Source organism: Lynx canadensis, chromosome B2 (genome assembly GCF_007474595.2).
Source record: "Lynx canadensis isolate LIC74 chromosome B2, mLynCan4.pri.v2, whole genome shotgun sequence".
NCBI lineage: Eukaryota > Metazoa > Chordata > Mammalia > Carnivora > Felidae > Lynx > Lynx canadensis.
In genome coordinates, this window is record NC_044307.1 from 16975055 (window position 1) to 16995608 (window position 20554).

Sequence of the window (20554 nt, forward strand, 5' to 3'; positions counted from 1 at the left end):
CTCCCTATTCCCTTACCATGATAACTTTCCTAAATCATGAAATAACCATATGTTGAAATAAATACCCATTTTGTAGATAGATCTGAAACAATGTAAACACATTATCAGTAATTCCTCTCAAAGAATATGAACACTTGAAATTATTGACAGAATAGGCAAAGTAAAGAACACAATTCAAGTCTGAAAGAAACGGAGAAATCAAACCGACTTGGGAAATGTATGCCTACATTTAATTTAGGAAAACATCAGGAATAGAAAGAACACATGAACATAATTCTAGGCTTGTACATAATAAAAAGAATCAATTTTAAGATTTACTCCAAAGATCTCTAGGGATGCATAGTTGCTCACTGGTTTTTTTTAAAACAGATTTCCAAGCCACAGCATTAGTAAACCCCCCAAATTGGCCTCCATACTGGTAAAAGTATCCCCTACCCCAACTCCTTATTGGTAAATCATGCATACATATTCTGCTTTTTGGTGGACAGAAGTAGTGTGGGCAATGAAGTTCTTACATTTGAACAGGACCTAATAGAAAACTACTTTTTACCAAATCATTTATAAAACAGTGAGGCTAGAGTATGCAGATTATTTTCTGGATTGACCTTAAGATATTTTCTGCAGTGGCTTTTTGAGTTAGTACATTTGTAAGAATACCTGGTATTTTTAAAAATCTCAGTAGGAGACAAATTCAACCAGGATCTGTGTTTTCCCTTATTCCTGTACTCTTAAAAACGATTACATCTTGCCAGAATCTCTTAAAGTGTTGTATGCTCAGGGCTTTTTCATTCTAGTAAATTTAAATAATAGCATAAAACAAGAACTGAACAACAGAATCACTCTACTACATGCTCAGGACTGTACTAATATGCTGAGATTAACTGCCAAATTTTAAAATTATGTACTATATACCCCAATTTTTACTTAGTGAAATCATGTTACCACATGCCCAAAGTAAGATAGTTTGTTACTCTTCGTATATAACTTACTTGTTACTTATCTACAAATGAGGCTTTTTGTTTTCACAGCCTAATTTAGGCCACTCTTTAAATATAGTTAATACTCCAGAATGAAAGATTAAAGATTGTGTATGTTTTGTCAAAAATCAAGATATGTGCAACAAGTAATATAATCCCACCAAGATACTAGTTATAAAGATGTTTTCTCCATGACTCACATGGCAAAACTTTCTTTAGAAGGGTCAAAGAATGCAACATGCATTTCAGACTTCTTTTCTTACAAAGGTTATAAGAAAATTTTCAAATTATATTTTCATGACACACAAACTACAATCAACGTGTGTGACCCATAAAGTTTCTGAATTCATATCAACAGAATAGTTTCCTAGGAGGGAAACTATTAAAAGAGTGTTATTTAAGTGACTGGAAAGGATGCACCCTACAGGTCTACTTTGAGTCCTTAAAAGAGTTTAGCTAGTTTTCCATTAAGTATTATTTTCCACATAAATTAAAGTAAATAACAATAATGCCTAAACATATTAAAGCCCTAAATCCCAGAAACGCTCAACGTGAAAAATCAAGTAATTTCCCTATCATATTAAATGATCCGGTATTCAGCACTCATACGGGATTTAGCGTTACACGACAAAAATCTCACTAGTTACCTGAATTCATGTCGGATGTGGTTCACAGCACTCGTCTACATCTACACTTGCAAATTGTCACATGATCAATGTTAAAAAACAAAAAAAGAAGAAGAAGAGGAGTTTGGCACATATATCAATTCCTCCAAACGTCCCTGTAACTTAACACAACACTGTTAACAACGGTGATTCAACACCAGCGTTAACCTGATTGGCAGCTAAACAAGGTGCTTCCTCTCGTAGCTTCCGGTAGTGTAATGCGCCTGGCCCGGGACGGAGGCACGTAAGGTGCAGTGCGGTAGTGCAATCACTTGAACACCAGAGGGCGATCTTTGCACACAGCTCAAGGCTTTCCTTCGCTTGTGACCCGGCTCCTTCCACGTTCGGGTACCATTTCACTCCCGCTCGTTAACAACGCCATTTTCTGAGAAGCTGTACATCTGTTTCCTTCGGTGACGTGAGACATTCCCACCGAAACCTCAGAGTGTGGCGAGGATCCTTGAAAAGGAGATGATTAATGTCAATACAGTCTGTCCCACGCCCCACACCAGCGCTTCCAGGGGGGCCATGTTCTTCCCTGCTACTCTGTAGATGCCGGCGACGGCTGCACCTGGACGAGAGAGGGGTAGAGAAACAAGATCACACACGCATTCCCTCCGTGACCCCCGCTCCCAGGCGACGTCGGTGTTTGCATTTCAGCAATCGATCATTCTCATTTTGTGAACCGTCCGCGGAAGTTTCCCTGGGGTTGGCAAAAGTCACGCTTTACCACGTCACGTAACTGGAAGACAGGCCTCTTATTTTCCTATTCAACTGTAAAATACGTATTTACAGTACACGCTGTCACTAGGCACCGAACAGGTTCATAGAAAAGGAATAATTTGCTATTGGAATCTCTCACCTGGGCGTGGAACTGGCCAGACATCACCACTACTTTTATCAACATACAATGCAATGTATTAATTATTAGTGAAAAGAGAAAATTACAGAAGTTAATCAAAATTCTAAATTAACTAAGAAATTTTTTAAAAAATTCTTAGGTGTCATATAAGATAATCAGAATAGCAGACTGCTACATTTCAGAATCTACCATATAAAGTAGTTTATTGTAGTTCTTAATAAAGCATACACCTGTAAAGTTATTTAGAGACTAGTATCTTGACATCTAATAAAAATGGAAGATGAACTCAACACCTGTTCTGGGAGAAATGTTTAGATGATGCACACTTCTGAGAATGAGAGAATCCCAGAGATTCTCCAGGAGAATTCCTGAGAGAACTCCCAGGAGTCGCAGAGCCCATATGATTGAATACTTCACCTTATTAATATAGTATATATAATGAAACATTTAAGTTACAGTATGCCTTCTTACAGACTGAGATGGCCTTAAAACTTTCCTCTAGAAAAAAACTGTCTCTCTATCCTAGAATGACCAAACAAAAAGCAAGACCAGAAGTAGAGGATTCAGAGACACTGAAATGACCATTATTTGAGATAGAAATCCGTTCATAAAAATTAGCTAAGAATTATCTCTGTACTTCTCTTAAAATCTCCCAAATAAAAGGAACCATATTTCTCTAAAGCGATATACCAGGGAAAAACAAATTATTAATCTAAGCCAAGGACTTTATATGCACATTTTTAAATGTTTGTTTGCTTATTTTGAGAGGGAGAGAGAGAGAGAGACTAAGCTGGGGAGGGGCAGAGAGAGAGGGAGAGAGAAATCCCACGCAGGTTCTGCACTGTCAGCATAAAGCCCGACGCGGGGCTGGAACTCACGAACTGTGAGATCATGACCTGAGCCGAAACCAAGAGTCAGATACTTAACTGACAGCCACCCAGGCGCCCCTAGACACATTTTTAAAGAAGGAAATTAAAATGTGTATCATATTTCCTACATACTATGTTTCTTGATAGTACCTTTACAAATATTACTTGGTTTAAATATCCACACCACTCCAGGGTATTATTACCTAAAGATAGAAAACAGAGGTTCACAGAGGCTCAATTGCTAGCCCGTGGAAATACAGTAAGTACAAGAGCTGGAATTTCAACCTAGGTGAGTCTGGCTGTAAATCCCCAAAGCAGTCTATCATTTCACATTGACACTATTTGAAAGAGAGAACAAGGAATTCAGAAAATCATAAAGTGAATAATTATCATCTCAACATTAAATAAAACTTCTAATGGCACCTGCATTTGCTTAATCAAGTAATAAACTTCACTAGTGTAATTGGTGATATCCTCAAATTTTAGAATTGGATAACAGTCTTTAAAAATTGTAAAGATCTGGGGCACCTGGGTGGCTCAGTTGGTTAAGCGTCCGACTTTGGCTCAGGTCACGATCTCACGGTTCGTGCGTTCGAGCCCCGCGTCGGGCTCTGTGCTGCCAGCTCAGAGCCTGGGGCCTGCTTCGGATTCTGTGTCTCCCTCTCTCTCGGCCCCTCCCCCGCTCATGCTCTGCATCTCAATAATAAACAAACGTTAAAAAATTGTCAAGATCTTATGCTTTCTCTGTTATCAGAAATTACATTAAACCTGAGAAATACTCTGCTTTTATGAGGATTTACCCCAGATTTCCAAGACTATCGCCAATTTTAAAAACACCATTTGGCCTCCGTCCTTCCAGCATGAAGTTTTCAAAAATGATCCAAAGGAGAGGAAACACTGAGCACTCAACTAGCTCCAGCGGCCTAGGGAATGGGAAGCAAATCTGTCAAGTCAAACTTCTTCACACGTTTACATGACGCGAAGAGCGTGGGTTCTGGAGCCAGACCTGTGGATTAAAGTCTGCGATCCACCGCCTTCCAAATGGGCTACCCACGGCAATCACTTCCCCTCTTGTGTGCCCTGTTTCCTCAGCTGTAAAATGGGCGCGTGTGAAGACGAACAGGTGATGCTTGGTAAGTCTTGGGAGAGTGACTGGTCCTAGGATGCGCTCTCAACTTTGGCTGGTAGTTGCCACAGTAGTGGATGACACAGGTGTTTCCCATGGGTCATTCGGCATTCGGCAGATGGTGCCGGAACACGTGGCTGCCACTGGACGCCATAAATCTAGGTCCCTACTTCAAACCGCTCCCCAGAATAAATTTCAGATGGGTTAAAGAACAAAATGCTAAAAACGAAACTACGAATATAAATTTTAAAGTATAAGAGAATATGGGGCGCCTGGGTGGCTCGGTCGGTTGGGCGTCCGACTTCAGCTCAGGTCATGATCTCACAGTTGGTGGATTCGAGCCCCGTGTCGGGCTCTGTGCTGACCGTGCAGAGCCTGGAGCTGCTTTGGATTCTGTGTCTCCCTCTCTCTCCCCCTTCCCCGCTCATGTTCTCCCTCTCTCTCTTTCTCTCTCTCTCTCTCTCAAAAAATAAAAATGCTAAAAAAATTTAAATATAAGAGAATATATTTATGATCTTAGGAAAAGAGGACTGCTGAAAGACTACACAAAAATAAGCAGAACCCATCAAGGGACAGACTAGAACACTTGATTAATATACTTGATTAATGTCCAGAATACAGACACACATATACACACACAAACACACATAGAATAACCGAGGCAGTACTTTTTGTAAAAGCAAACAGAACAAAACAAAACAAACAAAAAACCAAACAAAAACACAAACAAAGAACCCTAAAACTCCACAAAGTCAAAAGCAAGAACCCAAGTCCATCAGCCTGGAGTGGTTAAACTATACCAAGTCCACACCATGAAACCCATACAATTTCAAAGGAAAAATATAAACTTTATGAACCAACTCAGAAAGGACCTAAGACATGTCATTTATGCAACAAAGACAATGGAACACAAGACTATATATTCTCCACTAGTACATACACCCGCATGTAAGTGCATCTATATGTAAACATGTCTATAGGAAAATACAAACAAATGTGATAAATAAATAGAAATCTGGGGAGATACATACCAAACTGAAAGTAGGGATTACAACTGAGCAGAGCACTGATTTGGGGGTGTCGTCAAAAGAGTGTTATGCAGAGAATAAAACAAATGAGAATATAAATTTCATTTTCTTTCCTGTTGATAATCAGCTAGGGACCAGTTTGGAAGTTACCACCTCCCTCCAAGAGAAGCAGATGTGCAGAAGTCCTGTATGATTTCACACCCAGAAGCACTGGTCAGAAAAGACTGCGTCAGTGGAATTCTCGATCTAAAAGATCTGCAGGCAAACAATTTCGTGTGCCTCTTAAATGTACTTGGGAACACTGCTATTGAATAGTGAGCAGATAGGAAACAGTATTTATAAAACTACACGTAGGTTATAAAATAACAAATTCCCAAGTACTGTTATCCAGCTGAAGAAAAGAACGTCTCTATTTCCTTTGAAGTTCCCGTGGACTCTGCTCAGTCACGTCCCATTCCCTCCCTGTATTTGTTTTGTTTTGTTTTTGTTTTTTGATCATTCCTTTGCTTTTCTTTGGCTTTACCACCTTCCTGTGTCCTAAAAATATATATGACTTAGCTTTCTGAATAAACTAATTTTTTGTAAACGGATACTGTACACCTTACAGGTCTGAAAGGTATCGTGCGTGTGGCATAGGTATAATTCATGCATTTTCGCTACTGCATAGAATTCTACACATGAATATACCACAATTGATCCATTCCACTGCCAATGACCTTTGTTTCCAATACTGAGCAATGACAAACACTGCTTCTGTGAACATCCTTGCGTGCAACCCTTGGCACACAGAAGCAGTCAAAAATTTCTCTTCATCACATGGGTGAAAGTAGGACTGCTCCGTCTCATGTTACGGGCATTTTCAACTTGGCTAAGGTGATGCTAAACTGTCTCCCAAAGAAGTTGCCCAATTTATATTCTAGTTAGTCCATATCTTCAGAAGCAGTTGGTATCTTTTTTTTTTTTTTAAATCTCTGTCAGTCTGATGGGCAAAAAGTATCTCTGTGATTAATTTGCATTTCCCTGATAATAATTAATGTGACTGAGCTTTTCTTCACATATCAATGGCCAGTAGGGTTTTCTACTTTTACAAAATGTTTGTCACATCTTTTTTTTTTCTAATTTTTTAAATTACGTTTCTTTCTTTTTGAGAGGCAGAGAGAGACAGAGTGTGAGTGGGGGAGGGGTAGAGAGAGAGAGGGAGACACAGAATCAGAAGCAGGCTCCAGGCTCTGAGCTATCAGCACAGAGCCTGATGGGGGGGCTCGAACTCACGAACCGTGAGATCATGACCTGAGCCAAAGTCAGACGCTCAACTGACTGAGCCACCTCATCGCCCCATAAAACATTTGTCAAATCTTTTGTCCTTTTTTTCTACTGAGTTGTCCTTTTCTTCTTTGGTTGGTAGGGTTTCTAGAATATAGTTTGGATATTAATCTTTCTATATTTATATGTGCTAACAAAGGTCCTCCCCCCAATTTGAGCTTTAGTTTTTACTCTCTTTAAGGTCTATTTGGCTGAACACTAGCCAGTTGAAAGAATACAAATATTATGGTCTTTATTTTCTTGGGGAAATACAAGGCTAAGTTATGCAAGAATGAAGAAGACACAAGCAAAACAGGATGTTTGAAGTAAATGATACATGTTCGGAACTGCCCCTCCCAACAACAGCAGACAGAATCAATTAGAAATAAGGAAAGACCCCCATGAGGACCAAGGGACTAGCGAAGGCTGGCAGAGTGAGGATGAAGTGGGGAAAGCAATGCTGCGATGGTGTGGAGGCCCATGAAAGATATGAACCTACAAGGACAGGAGAGACTAGACGAAGAGCCACCAGTGGACCGAAGATGTCAATATCCAACAACACAAAGGGCCCACGGCGCCACACCAGTGAAAGTGATTCGGGTCGCCCTCCATAGTTCCTGAGAGAGAGAGTGGACGTGAAGGCCAAGGCAGATTTGGTTTTAACAGTGGGGGTTCCGTCAGCTTGTGCAGTCGGATGAGGGGCTGGCAAGCGGTGGTCCGTAGGTCCAACCTGCACCCCGCATCACATGGACGCGGCATGGGAGCTAGGAATGGTTTTCACATTTTTTAATGGTTTTGAAAAAGTCAAAAGAAGAATATTGCACGATGCATGAAAATTACACAAAATTTAAATTTCAGTTTCCATAAATCGTGTTTTCCTGGCATACAGCCATAGTCATTTGTGATCCCAAATTATCTCTGCATTCCTAGGATAACACTCACGAGGTAAATGAGCCCATACCCTCCTATTCTTGTGCACTCTTTATGCTGCTTACCCAGATTACTTTGGCCTCGGCAAATAAGCTGTGCACAGCTTTTTCTCTTTCCGTTTCTGCAATAATTTGGATAAAACAGGAACTAAACCGTTCCTTCAAAATTTGGTAGAACTCCTCTGTGAGCCCTGTTTGAGCCTGGAGTTCCTTTGGGAGGAGAAAGTCTTCAACATGTCAATTGTTCAAATATACTGATTGTTCCATTCATATTTTCTTTTTTCTTATGCCAATTTTGACAGTTTATATTTAGGAATATATCTCTGTTCAAAAAACTTTTACATTTCTTTATTCTACATTATTGAGTCTGTAGTTATTTATTCTATTTTGTTCTATATTTTACTTTTCTGCCTTCAACTTTTTTAAATTAGTTTGCCAGCAGTCTATTCATCTTAGTATCTTCCCAAAGAGCCAGGTTTTTGCTTTGTTAATCTTTCGGTTAATTCAGAAAACTGAACGGTGTTGGAATGCCTGGGTGGTTCAGTCAGTTAAGCATCTGACTTTGGCTCAGGTCATGATTTCATAGTTTCTGAGTTCGAGCCCCCCGTCAGACTCTGTGCTGACAGCTTGGAGCCTGGAGCCTGCTTCTGATTCTGTGTCTCCCTCTCTCTCTGCCTCTCCATGTTCACGTTCTGTCTCTCTCTCTCTTTCTCTCTGAAGTAAGTAAATATTTTAAAAAATTAAAAAAAAAAAAAAAAGAAAACGGAACGGTGTTTCTCTACACCAATAAAACTAAGCAATGTCCTCAAAAGATACCAAGCACAACCACCATATAGGAAGAGTCTGAGAATTAAGTTCACCAAAAGTATTCAACCCCCTTGTTGAGAAAAACATTTTTAAACTCTAACAAAAGACTAGAAGATGACCTAAATAAATGGAAATCTATTAGATGTTCTTGGGTGGAACAGTTTAATATGCCAGTTCTTCCCAAAGCAACCTCTCCATTCAATTAAATCCCAATAAAAACCATAATTATACTTTTTAAGCAACCGAGTAGACATATTCTAACATTTATATGAAAGAATAAAAGCCCATAAATAGCTATGCCGACTTTGAGAAGGAAAAGAAATGAGCGGAATCTAGCCTTACCAGATACAAAATACCACAAAACCGTAGCGATAAAGAAAATGTGACCTTGCTGTAAGAACGCATAAAAAGACTAACAAATCAGAACAGGGTTCAGAGACAGACCCTTGTACCGTGAACATAATACGCAAACAAGGTGAATCAGTGCGGAAATGATGCATTTTTTTCCAGTGGGTGGTGTGGTAGAAACTGACTTACTATGTGGGAGGAAATACCTGGAATGCTGTCTAATACCAAACCCAAAATGAGACTCACCAGGACCCAAGTCAGGAATTGATGAAATTATGTCTGAATGCCAGGCACCTGTTTTTGTAAATAAGGTTTTACTAGAAAAAGCCATGCCTATTCATTTACACACGTCTATACTTGCTCTCACACTACAATGGCAGGGCCGAAGAGCTGTCACAGAGACCACCTGGCTTGCAAAGTTTAAAATATTTCTTATCCAGGGGCGCCTGGGTGGCTCAGTCAGTTAAGTGTCTGACTCTTGATGTCAGCTCAGGTCATGATCTCACAGTTCATGAGTTTAAGCCCCGCATCGGCTGACAGGTAGAGCCTTCTTGGGATTCCCTCTCTCTCTCTCTCTCTCTCTCTCTCTCTGCCGCACCCTCCCCCCCCCACTCGTAGGTGCTCCAAATAAATAAACAAGCAAACATTAAAAAAATATTTCCTATCTAGCCCTTTAAGAAAATGTTTACTGACTCTTGTTTTAGATGAAGTAAAGATCTTTATATCAGAGGTAAAATTATAAAATTAACGTTAGAAAATATATCAGCATATATTTTGACCTTGGTGTGGGGGAGAACTTCTTAAATTAAATCATAGACCATAAGGCAAAACGCTCTTTGAGCTGATCACATGGAAATTAAGGATTTCTAGAGGAAGGTAACTGATAAAGGACTGAGAAGTTCCTTTCGAAATCCAAAACCAACAAGGGACCCGTATCTCAAATGTGTAAGAAACCCCTGTAGTTTAATGAGAAGAAAAGAAGAACCCCCAAGAAAAGTAAACACATAACTTAAGGAAGCAATCTGCAGGAAAAGAATTCTAAATATATAAGCATGGGAAGAGAAGTTCAAACTCATTAGTGATCAGAACAAAGACATGTCACTTTATACCTTCAGATTTGCTAAAATTAGCTCTACACTGCCAGCTGATGGCATTATATGGAAACCCAGTTTCTCCCAACTCTCATTAATACCAACTAAGATGAGGGGCGCCTGGGTGGCTCAGTCGGTTGAGTGTCCGGCTTCGGCTCAGGTCATGATGTCACCATTCGTGCGTTCAAGCCCCACATCAGGCTCTGTGCTGACTCAGAGCCTGGAGCCTGTTTCGGATTCTGTGTCTCCCTCTCTCTCTGCCCTTCCCCTGCTCACACTTTGTGTGTGTGTCTCTCTCTCAAAAATAAATAAACATTAAAAAAATACCAACTAAAATGAAAGATCACTGTATTCAGAATAAAATCTAAGAAGTAGCAAAATTTAATAGATGTATCTATATTCAGCCAATTTTCCCATTCAGAATAGATATTAATCAATCGTCTGCAGACCTGAATATACAGCTATGAGTGCACAGACACAAACATTGAGAACATAAATATAGTTAAAATATTCACACTTCGGCTAGTTTTCTTAATTCAAGTATCTCCAGGTCAAGAGATTAGCCAGAAGAAATTTAAATGTTTTATTGCTAACCTGGAATCTTTACTTGAAATTATGCCAGACTATTTATGTTTTTAAGGGCGTAAAATATAAGACTGCCGTCTCTAAAATCATTGGCTTATTTTATTCTTGGATGAACTGCAAGTAGGTAATACATACACAGATGCATCATTAGAGATAAATGGAAATAGAAGGACATTTCTCCTGCTCTCTAACCTTTTACAATAATTTATGCCAGTAAACTCACATATATCCACACACTACTTACAACATCTGAACAAGCTATCCCTTCTTCCCTCCTCTGGTGGTGGGTCCACAATTGTAACAGTGGTGCACATCAAAAACACTAGCAGTCCCTTTCAAGCCTCTCTGTATGACACCACAGTGAATAAAACCAACTCGGATTTTTTCCCTTTGCCGTTGTCCATAGGTCATCTCCAACCACAGCTAGTTTAGATCCCAGGCTCAAGTTCAGATCGCAGTTAATGCTTCTCAATCCCTCTTCCTTCCCCTTGTTTCTCCCTTCTTCTCTCCCCCGTTTCTTCCTCTCTTCCCTTTGCACTTCCTCCCCTACTCCATCTATCCCCCCAACCAGTATTTTCTGAATATCTATTATGATCCGGGTACCCTTTTATTGTTGTTGGGAATCCAGTAGGGATGGAGGTGCTTTCAGAGTGCTCTCTCGGTCCTTTACACGTATCATCTATTAAAACAATTTTTTCCACTGGACTGCTTTGTCCCTTGCCGACCCCATTCAAGACTCTCGTTTTCCATGCCCTGCAGGAAAAAAGGCCCAAGTTTTCTGGCTCACCTTCCAAGATCCTCTAGGATTTGGCTCTACTGGGTCTTTCCAGCTGAATCTCTACTCCTTTACTATGCATATCCTGTGCTTCAGCTAAACTGGAGTACTTGTTTTAAAGCCTCTTTGTGGCAGGGGTGCCCAAGTGGCTCAGTTGGTTAAGTGTCCAACTCTTGATTTCAGCTCAGGTCATGATCTCACAGTTTGTGGGTTCGAGCCCCACATCAGGCTCTGTGCTCACGGTGCAGAGCCTGCTTCGGATCTTCTGTCTCCTTCTTTCTGGCCCTCTCCCGCACATGCTCTCCCTCTCTCTCAAAAATAAATAAGCATTAAAAAATGTTTTAATAATCATAAGGCCTCTCTGTGGCAAAATGGACGACATGCCATATGATAAAGTTATAGGCTGCGGGCAGCAACGACGAAAACCTAATACAGAATAACACAGAAAAACCAGACGGTAAATGAAGGATGAAAAAACAACTATTTCGTGACTGTCATATCAGTGCCACGGGACAGAGGCAGAGACATGGAAACAGGGCTCTCCTCCCAGGGTGCGAGGTATGCCGGTCACTCTGGGAAAAGGTGACGGTGGGATACAAAAGGAGGCCTTTGAACTACAGAAGGAAAGGACTCACTCTTCTCTCCGGGGCTAAGAACCAACCAGAGAGTTCGACATCCTTCTTGTGGCAGCAGTGAGCCGTCCCAGAGGGACGGATGGAGGCCGGAAACTAAGGGCAACGGGAGCCCCCACTATTCACTGGTTGTGACAGAAACCAACGGCAGCAGAGCCGAGCAGCCACTGTCTGCAGGGCCTTGTCCTGGCAGCGGCTGCAGTGTCCTCCGGTCCCAACAGGATGCAGCTGAGTCCTGGCTCGACCGGTGCAGGAGCTAGAACTCGCTGAACCAAAGGCAGAGGCTGGGGCCTCCGTCCAGTGTTAAGAAACGGCCGGAGGGGAGGCACCTGAGGGCTTGTAGGAAACGCACACGGGGCGGTGCACTAGCAAAGTTGTACGCGGCCAGGGGACCTTCTCAAGGGGCCAATTTCTACTAGGTCAGGGGACATTCGTGTCATAATAACTTGTGCTTCAGAAGAAAGTGCGGTTTTATTTTGTAGTCACAGGCAGAAAACGTGAAGGACCTATGGGCTATATTTTCACCTTTTTTTTTATGACAATTACCAAAGTCAAATTTGTGTGCCTACCTCTCTCTCTTACTAGACAGGGAGTTCCTTTAAAGCAAAAACTACATCCACTAGACGAGAAATTTTCCCATGAATTTCTTCGCCCCTTGCCAACGTTTACAAGTTTTTCTATTTCCCACCAAACCTTGCGTAACGAGTCTTCACCCAGAAGCACAAAAACTATCTGTTCAATGAATAAATGAGCTGATCTTTCCTTCCAAAAGTGTAATCAGGGCTGAAAATATTCCACACGGAAGATTACACTACCGTCACATGCATCATAAGAACAGAGTTACTAGAACCGTTAGGTGCACATACAATTAGGTCCTTGAACAAAACAAAATCAACTTACTAGTGATCATCGCTCCAGTTACAGAAGCCAGAAATCCGATGCTGACTGCAATGACAGAGATTACTCTCCCCTGCCTATGTCTCTGCAGCATTACAAACATCAACACTCCTGCAGCACCGTGGACAAACAGAGAGGAGAAGAGAGCCCAGAGAAAGATCCAGTACCACATCTCTGAAAGGAAAAGCAGAGTGTTAATAATTCAGTTGAAAACACCCGGGAAAATTCGGTTTAACAAACGGTGAGCCCCCACGGTCTGGAGGAGGGTTAAGTGGGGTAACAGGTATAAAAGCGCCCAGTACAGTACCTCATACATAGTATTACTAAATACTAATACTAACCACCGCTTGGCAGTTATCATCGTCACTAATGCTTGCTGGGGAAATAGTTCCAGGACTTCAGAAGGTTAAGGCTACATTCTAATTTCCTCTAAATGTCTCCATCATTGAGCTATAATCCATCAATGTGTCTGACGAACCCCTGATATATTTGCAGAGCTCTTGGAACAAAGTTAACGAATTGCTGTTTGACATGTCATTTTCTATGTTCTACACTAAATAACAGTGTTAAGACATTTCTGAAATCTACTCCTTAATTCAAATCGTTCCGGAAATCAGTCAGTGATTCTCTTTTATGATTTTAAGAATTTCAGGCAATTCCCCTCTTGGCTTTCAACTTTATATACTAAAGCATCACTCGGAATTTTTTTTTTTTAATTCTTTGCCTCAGATCATTTTAACGGTCCTTACCCAGACCTTTCCAAGCACCACTGTCCTTTCTTCAATGTGGCCTCAGTTGCTGTCCATTTTAGGTTACAGTTGATAAGCACACCTTTCATTCTGTCTCTCTGCTCACTCCCTTTCTTTCTGGCTACCTACTGCCTCCCAGTCAATCCACACATCTCCTGATGGCTTTGCCAGGTCCTTGCATTGACTCCGTCTCCCTAACCAAGTCTGTCGTGAGGTACATCATGGCAGGCAACTGGTCCCAGCTGGGCCAATCATTCCCTTCCCCCAGGAATTCTGGATTGGGACCACGGGAGCATCTCAGTCATTGGGTGGCCGAAGGTTTTGTGAACAGCCATTTCATCAGCACATGAGGAAAGCCGCGATACAGGAAGAAAGGAAAATGGATCCCTCAATGAGACAGCCAGTCCCTTACTCCCGTGATTTCTAAGGCCTGCCACATCACTACCCTTAGATTCAATGTAGCACCTCCGTTCCTTATAATCAAATTCCCTTTTTACTTAAACTGGTTCAGGTAAGGTTTCTGTTACTCATACCGGAAAGAGCGGACATCAAAATGCTTGGATGACACCTTGAGAATCATCCTTGGTGTGCAAACATTCTATAATGCAAAATATCTGCTATTTGTGCTAGCATTCACTAGCAAATGTGAAGGAAAGGCCAACAAAACAGTCATGAAATAAAGAACAGAAATGGAAGAATTAAAACTTGTTCATCCCAACATCATTCAAGTACAGGTATACAGTGCTGATGGGAAAGGAAAATGGTGCAGCTGCTATGGAAAAAGGACGGTGGTTCCTCAAAAATTTTAAAAAAGGACTACCATATGATCCAGTAATTCCACTTCTGGGTATGTATCCAAAAGAATCCAAAGCAGGATCACACCCGTGTTCATAGCAGTGTTATTCACAACAGCCAGGAAGTGGAAGCAGCTCGAATGTCCACCAGTGAACGAATGAATGAACGAACAGTGGGCTGCACGTGCACACGGAATATCATTCAGCCTTAAAAAAGGAAAGTACTGGGGCGCCTGGGTGGCGCAGTCGGTTAAGCGTCCGACTTCAGCCAGGTCACGATCTCACGGTCCGTGGGTTCGAGCCCCGCGTCAGGCTCTGGGCTGATGGCTCAGAGCCTGGAGCCTGTTTCCGATTCTGTGTCTCCCTCTCTCTCTGCCCCTCCCCCGTTCATCCTCTGTCTCTCTCTGTCCCAAAAATAAATAAACGTTGAAAAAAAAAATTAAAAAAAAAAAAAAAAAAGGAAAGTACTCCTTTCCTGGGGAGTTGCTGTTTAATGGGTACAGAGTTGCAGTTTTATGAGATGAAAAAGATATGAAGATCTGTTATATGTCGATGTGAATGTACGTAACACTACTCAGGGGTACACTTAAAATAGCTAAGATGACCGGGGTGCCTGGGTGGCTCAGTGGGTTGAGCGTCTGGATTTGGCTCAGGTCATGATCTCGTGGTGCGTGAGTTCAAGCCCCGAGACGGGCTCTGTGCTGACAGCTCAGAGCCTGGAGCCTGCTTTGGATTCTGTGTCCCCTCCTCTCTCTCTGCCCCTCTCCTGCCCATGCTCTGTCTCTCTCCCAAGAATAAATAAAAAAAAATGTTTTTTAAAAATAGCTAAGATGATTAAATTTTATGTGTTTTCACCACACTAAAAAACTAAATAAATTTTTTTAAGTGTGGCTATAAATTTAAAAGATGATTCTTTTAAGTCATGCCCACAAATGACTAGAAACAAGCAAAAGCTTGTTAAGGAAGGAAGGTGTGGATGTAAGAAACTAATACTAGGGACCTTTGTGGCAATGGAACTATTCTGAATTTTGACTGCAGTGGTGGATACATACACAAGGGATAAAGCTGTACAAAAACATGTAATACACACACATAAGTAAGTACACATATACACGTAATCCTGGTGAAATGTGAATGAGGTTCATGGATCAATGTCAGTATCATGGTTTTGAAATTACACCGTGGTTTGCCAAGATGTTCCCATTGTGTAAACTGGATAAAAGGTACACGTGTTTTCTACGTATTATTTTTTACAAATGCATGTGAATCTATAATTTTCTCAAAGTAAAAAGTTTAATTTTTTTTAAAAAAAGGATACACAAAAAACAGATTTTAAAAATAAAATCATTTCCACTCTGCCAAATTCTTAAGAATCAACACTCAGAATGGACTCAGATAATGTGAAATCATTTGGAGAAAAAGACAGCAGGTGTATTTTCCAGTGTGTGGTGAACTGCCGGGCCTGCTTCTCAACGGCCTAAGAGACAGATGCTGGTCATTAAGGAAAAGTGGACAAAGCCTGCCTTTTAAGGTTTTTCTCTGCCAGCTTTCAGGGAAAGCGTGCTTCCGGACTGTCACTCCCAAACAAACAGCTTCAGCTGATAATAAATGCTTTAAGGACACAAAGGCTTCACCTGCTCAGAAGCATTTCTATTTTAAAATATATAATTTTCAGAAGCGAACCTAATAAAGCGGGAAGAGAAAGGAATAATAATATGGAGCAGGGCATTTTCATCAAGGGAGCTCAGAGATAAGGAAAGGTTCTACAGCAGCAGGCACATACTCTTAAACAGAAGTCAATAATCAGCCTCAGATCCCAACCCCCGTTCGGACAGCTTACCAGATCTATGTTGTTCTTGAAATACAAACAGAACGAAAAATTTCTTGACTATATTTAACAGTATGAGTGAGGGATTATTTGACATTACAAGTAATGGTGTCTGCCTAGTGACTATACAGTTCTCGGCCTCAACCATAAATTGACCTAATCATTGGGGAATGTAAATTTAATGTTCTATAAAGCCCCAAGATATCAAAGACATTATACAGCTAAAATAGAACCTCAAATGGTCCTCTCATGACCAGTCTAGGGTTATCGCTTAGGCAGACTGAGCACAAACTATATAAACTCAAACTTATTTTCACGTTTCTCACTCTTTTTTAAAAATCTTATTATTCATCGTGGAAAACACTGAACTCCGCTGAGAATATCTACAACTAACCTAGGTTTCAGGTTACTACTCTTCTTGTCAATTCCCCGCTAGATGCACACAACCGGGTCAGCGGACAGGACCTAAGACCTTGATCTACTCTGCATAAGGCAAGTCTGTCTAAGGCCCCTGCTCACTATTGGCAAACTCAGGAAACCTACTGGGCTAGTTCAGGCAAAGAGAACTGCAGTATCCTAAGAGCAGAGCAAGAACATACATCCGCGAGGCCTAGAGGAAGGACAGGTACTAAGAGGACAGGTGTGGAATATCGCCACCTTTTCTTAAACTGCCCGGGTCACACAGCTAACGTAGACACCCACGGGCCCACTGGTCCATCTGCCACATCCAACCCTCTAGAAAGTGAGCAACAGTGGAAAGAGGATGCCAGAGGGAGCCTTGGCTGGTGCTAAGCAAGATGCACAACAAAATTTTAAAAATACAATGCACAAAACAGAAAACTCTGAAGCATGCCATTGTACAAATCACCTTAATTCACTGGAAGGAAATATTCCTTCTTCCTGGGCACACCTCCTGAAGTCCTCTCGTTATTTTTTCCCAGTCAAGGTTACCATAAGCTTCAGCCTAGATGAATTTTGCCTGGATTGTTGCACTGTGTTTGTTGCCGGAGAACTGTGATGTGTCCCGGCCTCCAAACGAGACTAGAAATAGCCCTGCTCCCAATCTCTGTCTCTCATCAGCCCCCGTTGCCAAGTTGCTCAAAATTATCTTCTGTGCTTTTGTTTTGAATCCTTGGACAAAATTATTTATGAGAAATGGTTTTCTCTAGATGTTTAAAATATACTAGCTGAGTGAAAACAAGTCAAAGAATGGTACCTACTGTATGATCTTATTTGCTGAAGAATGTTTGTACATGCACAGAAAAATACACAAACAGAAAACAGTGGCTATCTTTTAGAGATAAGAGATGGGTTACATTATTGTATACATTATTTTTAGCACCTGCCTGAATATATATATACACACATATATATATGTATATATATGTATATATACATATATATATATATATAAATTTTGCTGCAAACATACTGTCTTTAAAAAAATAGTTTTGATTCTAAAATTCATCAACGAAGATGCCCCACTAGGCCAAAGGTTCTCAAACCAGGCTGCTCGCAAAACTTAACCTATAGAAAAGGAAAGCAGCCTCTGGAGGTAGGACATAAACAGCAACACTGCCGTCAGCTCTATCAATCACAACACGAGACAGAGATAGAAATCACTACTCTAGGCTAAAGTTACTTAAGAGATATTTATTAAAACATCCAAAAGTCCTAGAAACAACAAAACCATCTCATTAGACAAATACTAAACACATTTTTTAATCCTCTAGAGGATATATGACCGTTCTAATAAAATCATTAACCAACAGATACTGAGCCCTAACTGTGTACTCAACATAGTCTATGCCCCAAGCTGAAAATATCATACCAGTAAGCCCATAGTTTGAAACTGTTCATGGTTTCTACCTTCTTTATAGAAATGGTGCACATTACGGGGCGCCTGGGTGGCTTGGTCGGTTAAGCGTCCGACTTCAGCTCAGGTCATGATCTCACGGCCCGTGAGTTCGAGCCCCGCGTCGGGCTCTGTGCTGACCGCTCAGAGCCTGCAGCCTGTTTCAGATTCTGTGTCTCCCTCTCTCTCTGCCCCTCCCCTGTTCATGCTCTGTCTCTCTCTGTCTCAAAAATAAAAAAGGTAAAAAAAAAAAAAAAAAAAAAGAAATGGTGCACATTATATGTTTAAACAGTCTGTGTTCACATTAGGTTATCTCAAGCTTTGTTCTCATTCCAGCAAACCTAAGGTGTGGAATCCACAGCCTTTGATTTCTAACATCAGTGACTTCTCAGTTTGGGGATATGTCCCATATAGGTGGCTTATTAGACTCTCTGGGGGATGATGCATTTAAAAGTTGAAAAAGTCCCCTCAATCAGACGTCAGCAAAGTATGGTCCATGAGCCATAGCTGGCCCACCACCTGTTTCTGTATAGCCTGTGCACTAAGAATAGTTTTTACATTTCGAAGTGGTTGAAAAAAAATCAAAAGAACAGTATATCACGACACATCAAAATTAATCCGAATTTGAATTTCAGCATCCATAAAGTTTTACCGAAACAGTCATACTCATCCATACTGTCTATGGCTACTTTCACGCTATAAAAGCAAGCTGAGTAGCTATGACAGAGATAATATGGTCTGCAAAGCTGCAAATATTTATTGCAGTACTTTAATTTTGTACAGTACTTTCATATATTAGCAAGAGCTGACACTTTGAATCTTTAGTTAATGGTACTTCAATGGGATATATTCTAATACCTCGGGCTCTTCAGAGCACAATAGGTAGTCGATCTTACGGGAAACAGAGGCCTGAACAAGAAGAACAATGGCAAGAAAGGCCCCAGGAGAATTCACTGCCATGTCTGAATTAAAAAAAATAAATTTAATTTAACCAAATGATAAACATACTGGAGATAGAATGAGGGTAAAGAAAATAAGAAAAACAATCTACTGTCAAGAAATAAAGCAATCAACAGAACCAGACTCAGCAATGATCCAGATTTTACAACAATCAGACAGGGATGTTGAAATGACTGTAATTTACACGTTAAAGGCTCTCATGGAAAAGGTTGCAAACTCATATAAATACATGGGGAATTTTAGCAGAAAAATGGAAATTCCAAGAAGAAAGCAAATGGAAATGCTGGAAATTAAAAAAAAAATCATCATCAACAACAACAACAAAAACCACGATATCTGAGATGAAAAATTCCTTCACTGGTCTCATCAACAGACTTGACACAGTTAGGCAAAGAATCGGTGAACTTAACAATGGACCCATAGGAATTATTCAAATTGTGATAAGAGAGAGAAAAGAATAGGACCAGAGGAGGAGGAGGAGGGAAAAGAGGAACCATCCATCTAAGAGCTATGGAATGATTTCAAATGGTTTAACATAATGTGTAATTGGAGTCCCAGAAGGAGAAGAAAAAGAGAATGGAGAAGAAAAATATTTGAAGGGATAGTGGCTGAAAATTTTCTAAAAATAATGAAAGATACCAAACTGCAAATCTAAGACTCTCAGAGAATCTCAAGCAAAGATAAAGACTTCCCAAAATAACCAAAACAAAATAAAATAAAAATAAGCGCCCCCCCACACCTAGATACATCACAGTGAAATGAATAAAAACCAAAGATAAAGGGAAAATATTGAAAGTAGTGAGAGGGAAAAAACACATGACATACAGAGGAAAATAGATAAAAAGTACAGCAAACGTCCCGTCAGAAACTATCAAACAAAAACAATAAAGCGACATTTTTTAAAGACCGAAAGAGGAAAAAATATAAACCTGTAAAGCCAGATATCTATATTCAGGAGAAACAGCTTTCAGAAATGAAGACTTTTTTTCAGAAAGAAAAAAAGCTGGGAGAATGAACCACCTGAGCACCTCCATGACCTATTAGAGGAAGCTCTTCAGACAGAAGGAATATGATACTAGATGGAAGCTTAACTCTACACAAAGAAATGAACAAAAAAGGTTAAAATGAATATAAACATAGAATATATTTGTCTTATTTGTAATCATTCTCTTTTTTTAATTTGGCAGTGATGTTTTTATTTTACTATTTTTTTCAAATAGAATTTATCGTCAAGTTAGCTAAACATACAGTATATACAGTGTACTCTTGGCTTCAGGAGTAGATTCCCGGGATTCACTGCTGACATACAACACCCAGTACTCATCCCAACAAGTGCCCTCCTCAATGCCCATCACCCCCACCCCATCTCCCCCACCTCCCCCATCAACCCTCCCTTTGTTCTCTGTATTTAAGAGTCTCTTATGGTTTGCCTCCCTCTCTGTTTTAAACTATTTTTTCCCCTTCCCTTCCCCATG

The 20554-nt window shown here is 40.5% G+C and overlaps 1 protein-coding gene across 1 annotated transcript in view; it reads right to left on the bottom strand.

The window, feature by feature from the left end:
• Nucleotides 1-208: 208 nt before the first annotated feature.
• The window catches only part of TMEM170B (transmembrane protein 170B), a 31556-nt gene continuing 11210 nt past the window's right edge, over nucleotides 209-20554 (bottom strand). The window contains exons 2-3 of the mRNA XM_030314848.1: nucleotides 12897-13067; nucleotides 209-2213 (exon numbers count right to left, since the gene is read on the bottom strand). Coding sequence (XP_030170708.1) covers nucleotides 2083-2213; nucleotides 12897-13067 — 302 coding nt within the window. The 3' untranslated portion in view covers nucleotides 209-2082. The remainder of the gene's footprint in view (nucleotides 2214-12896; nucleotides 13068-20554) is intronic.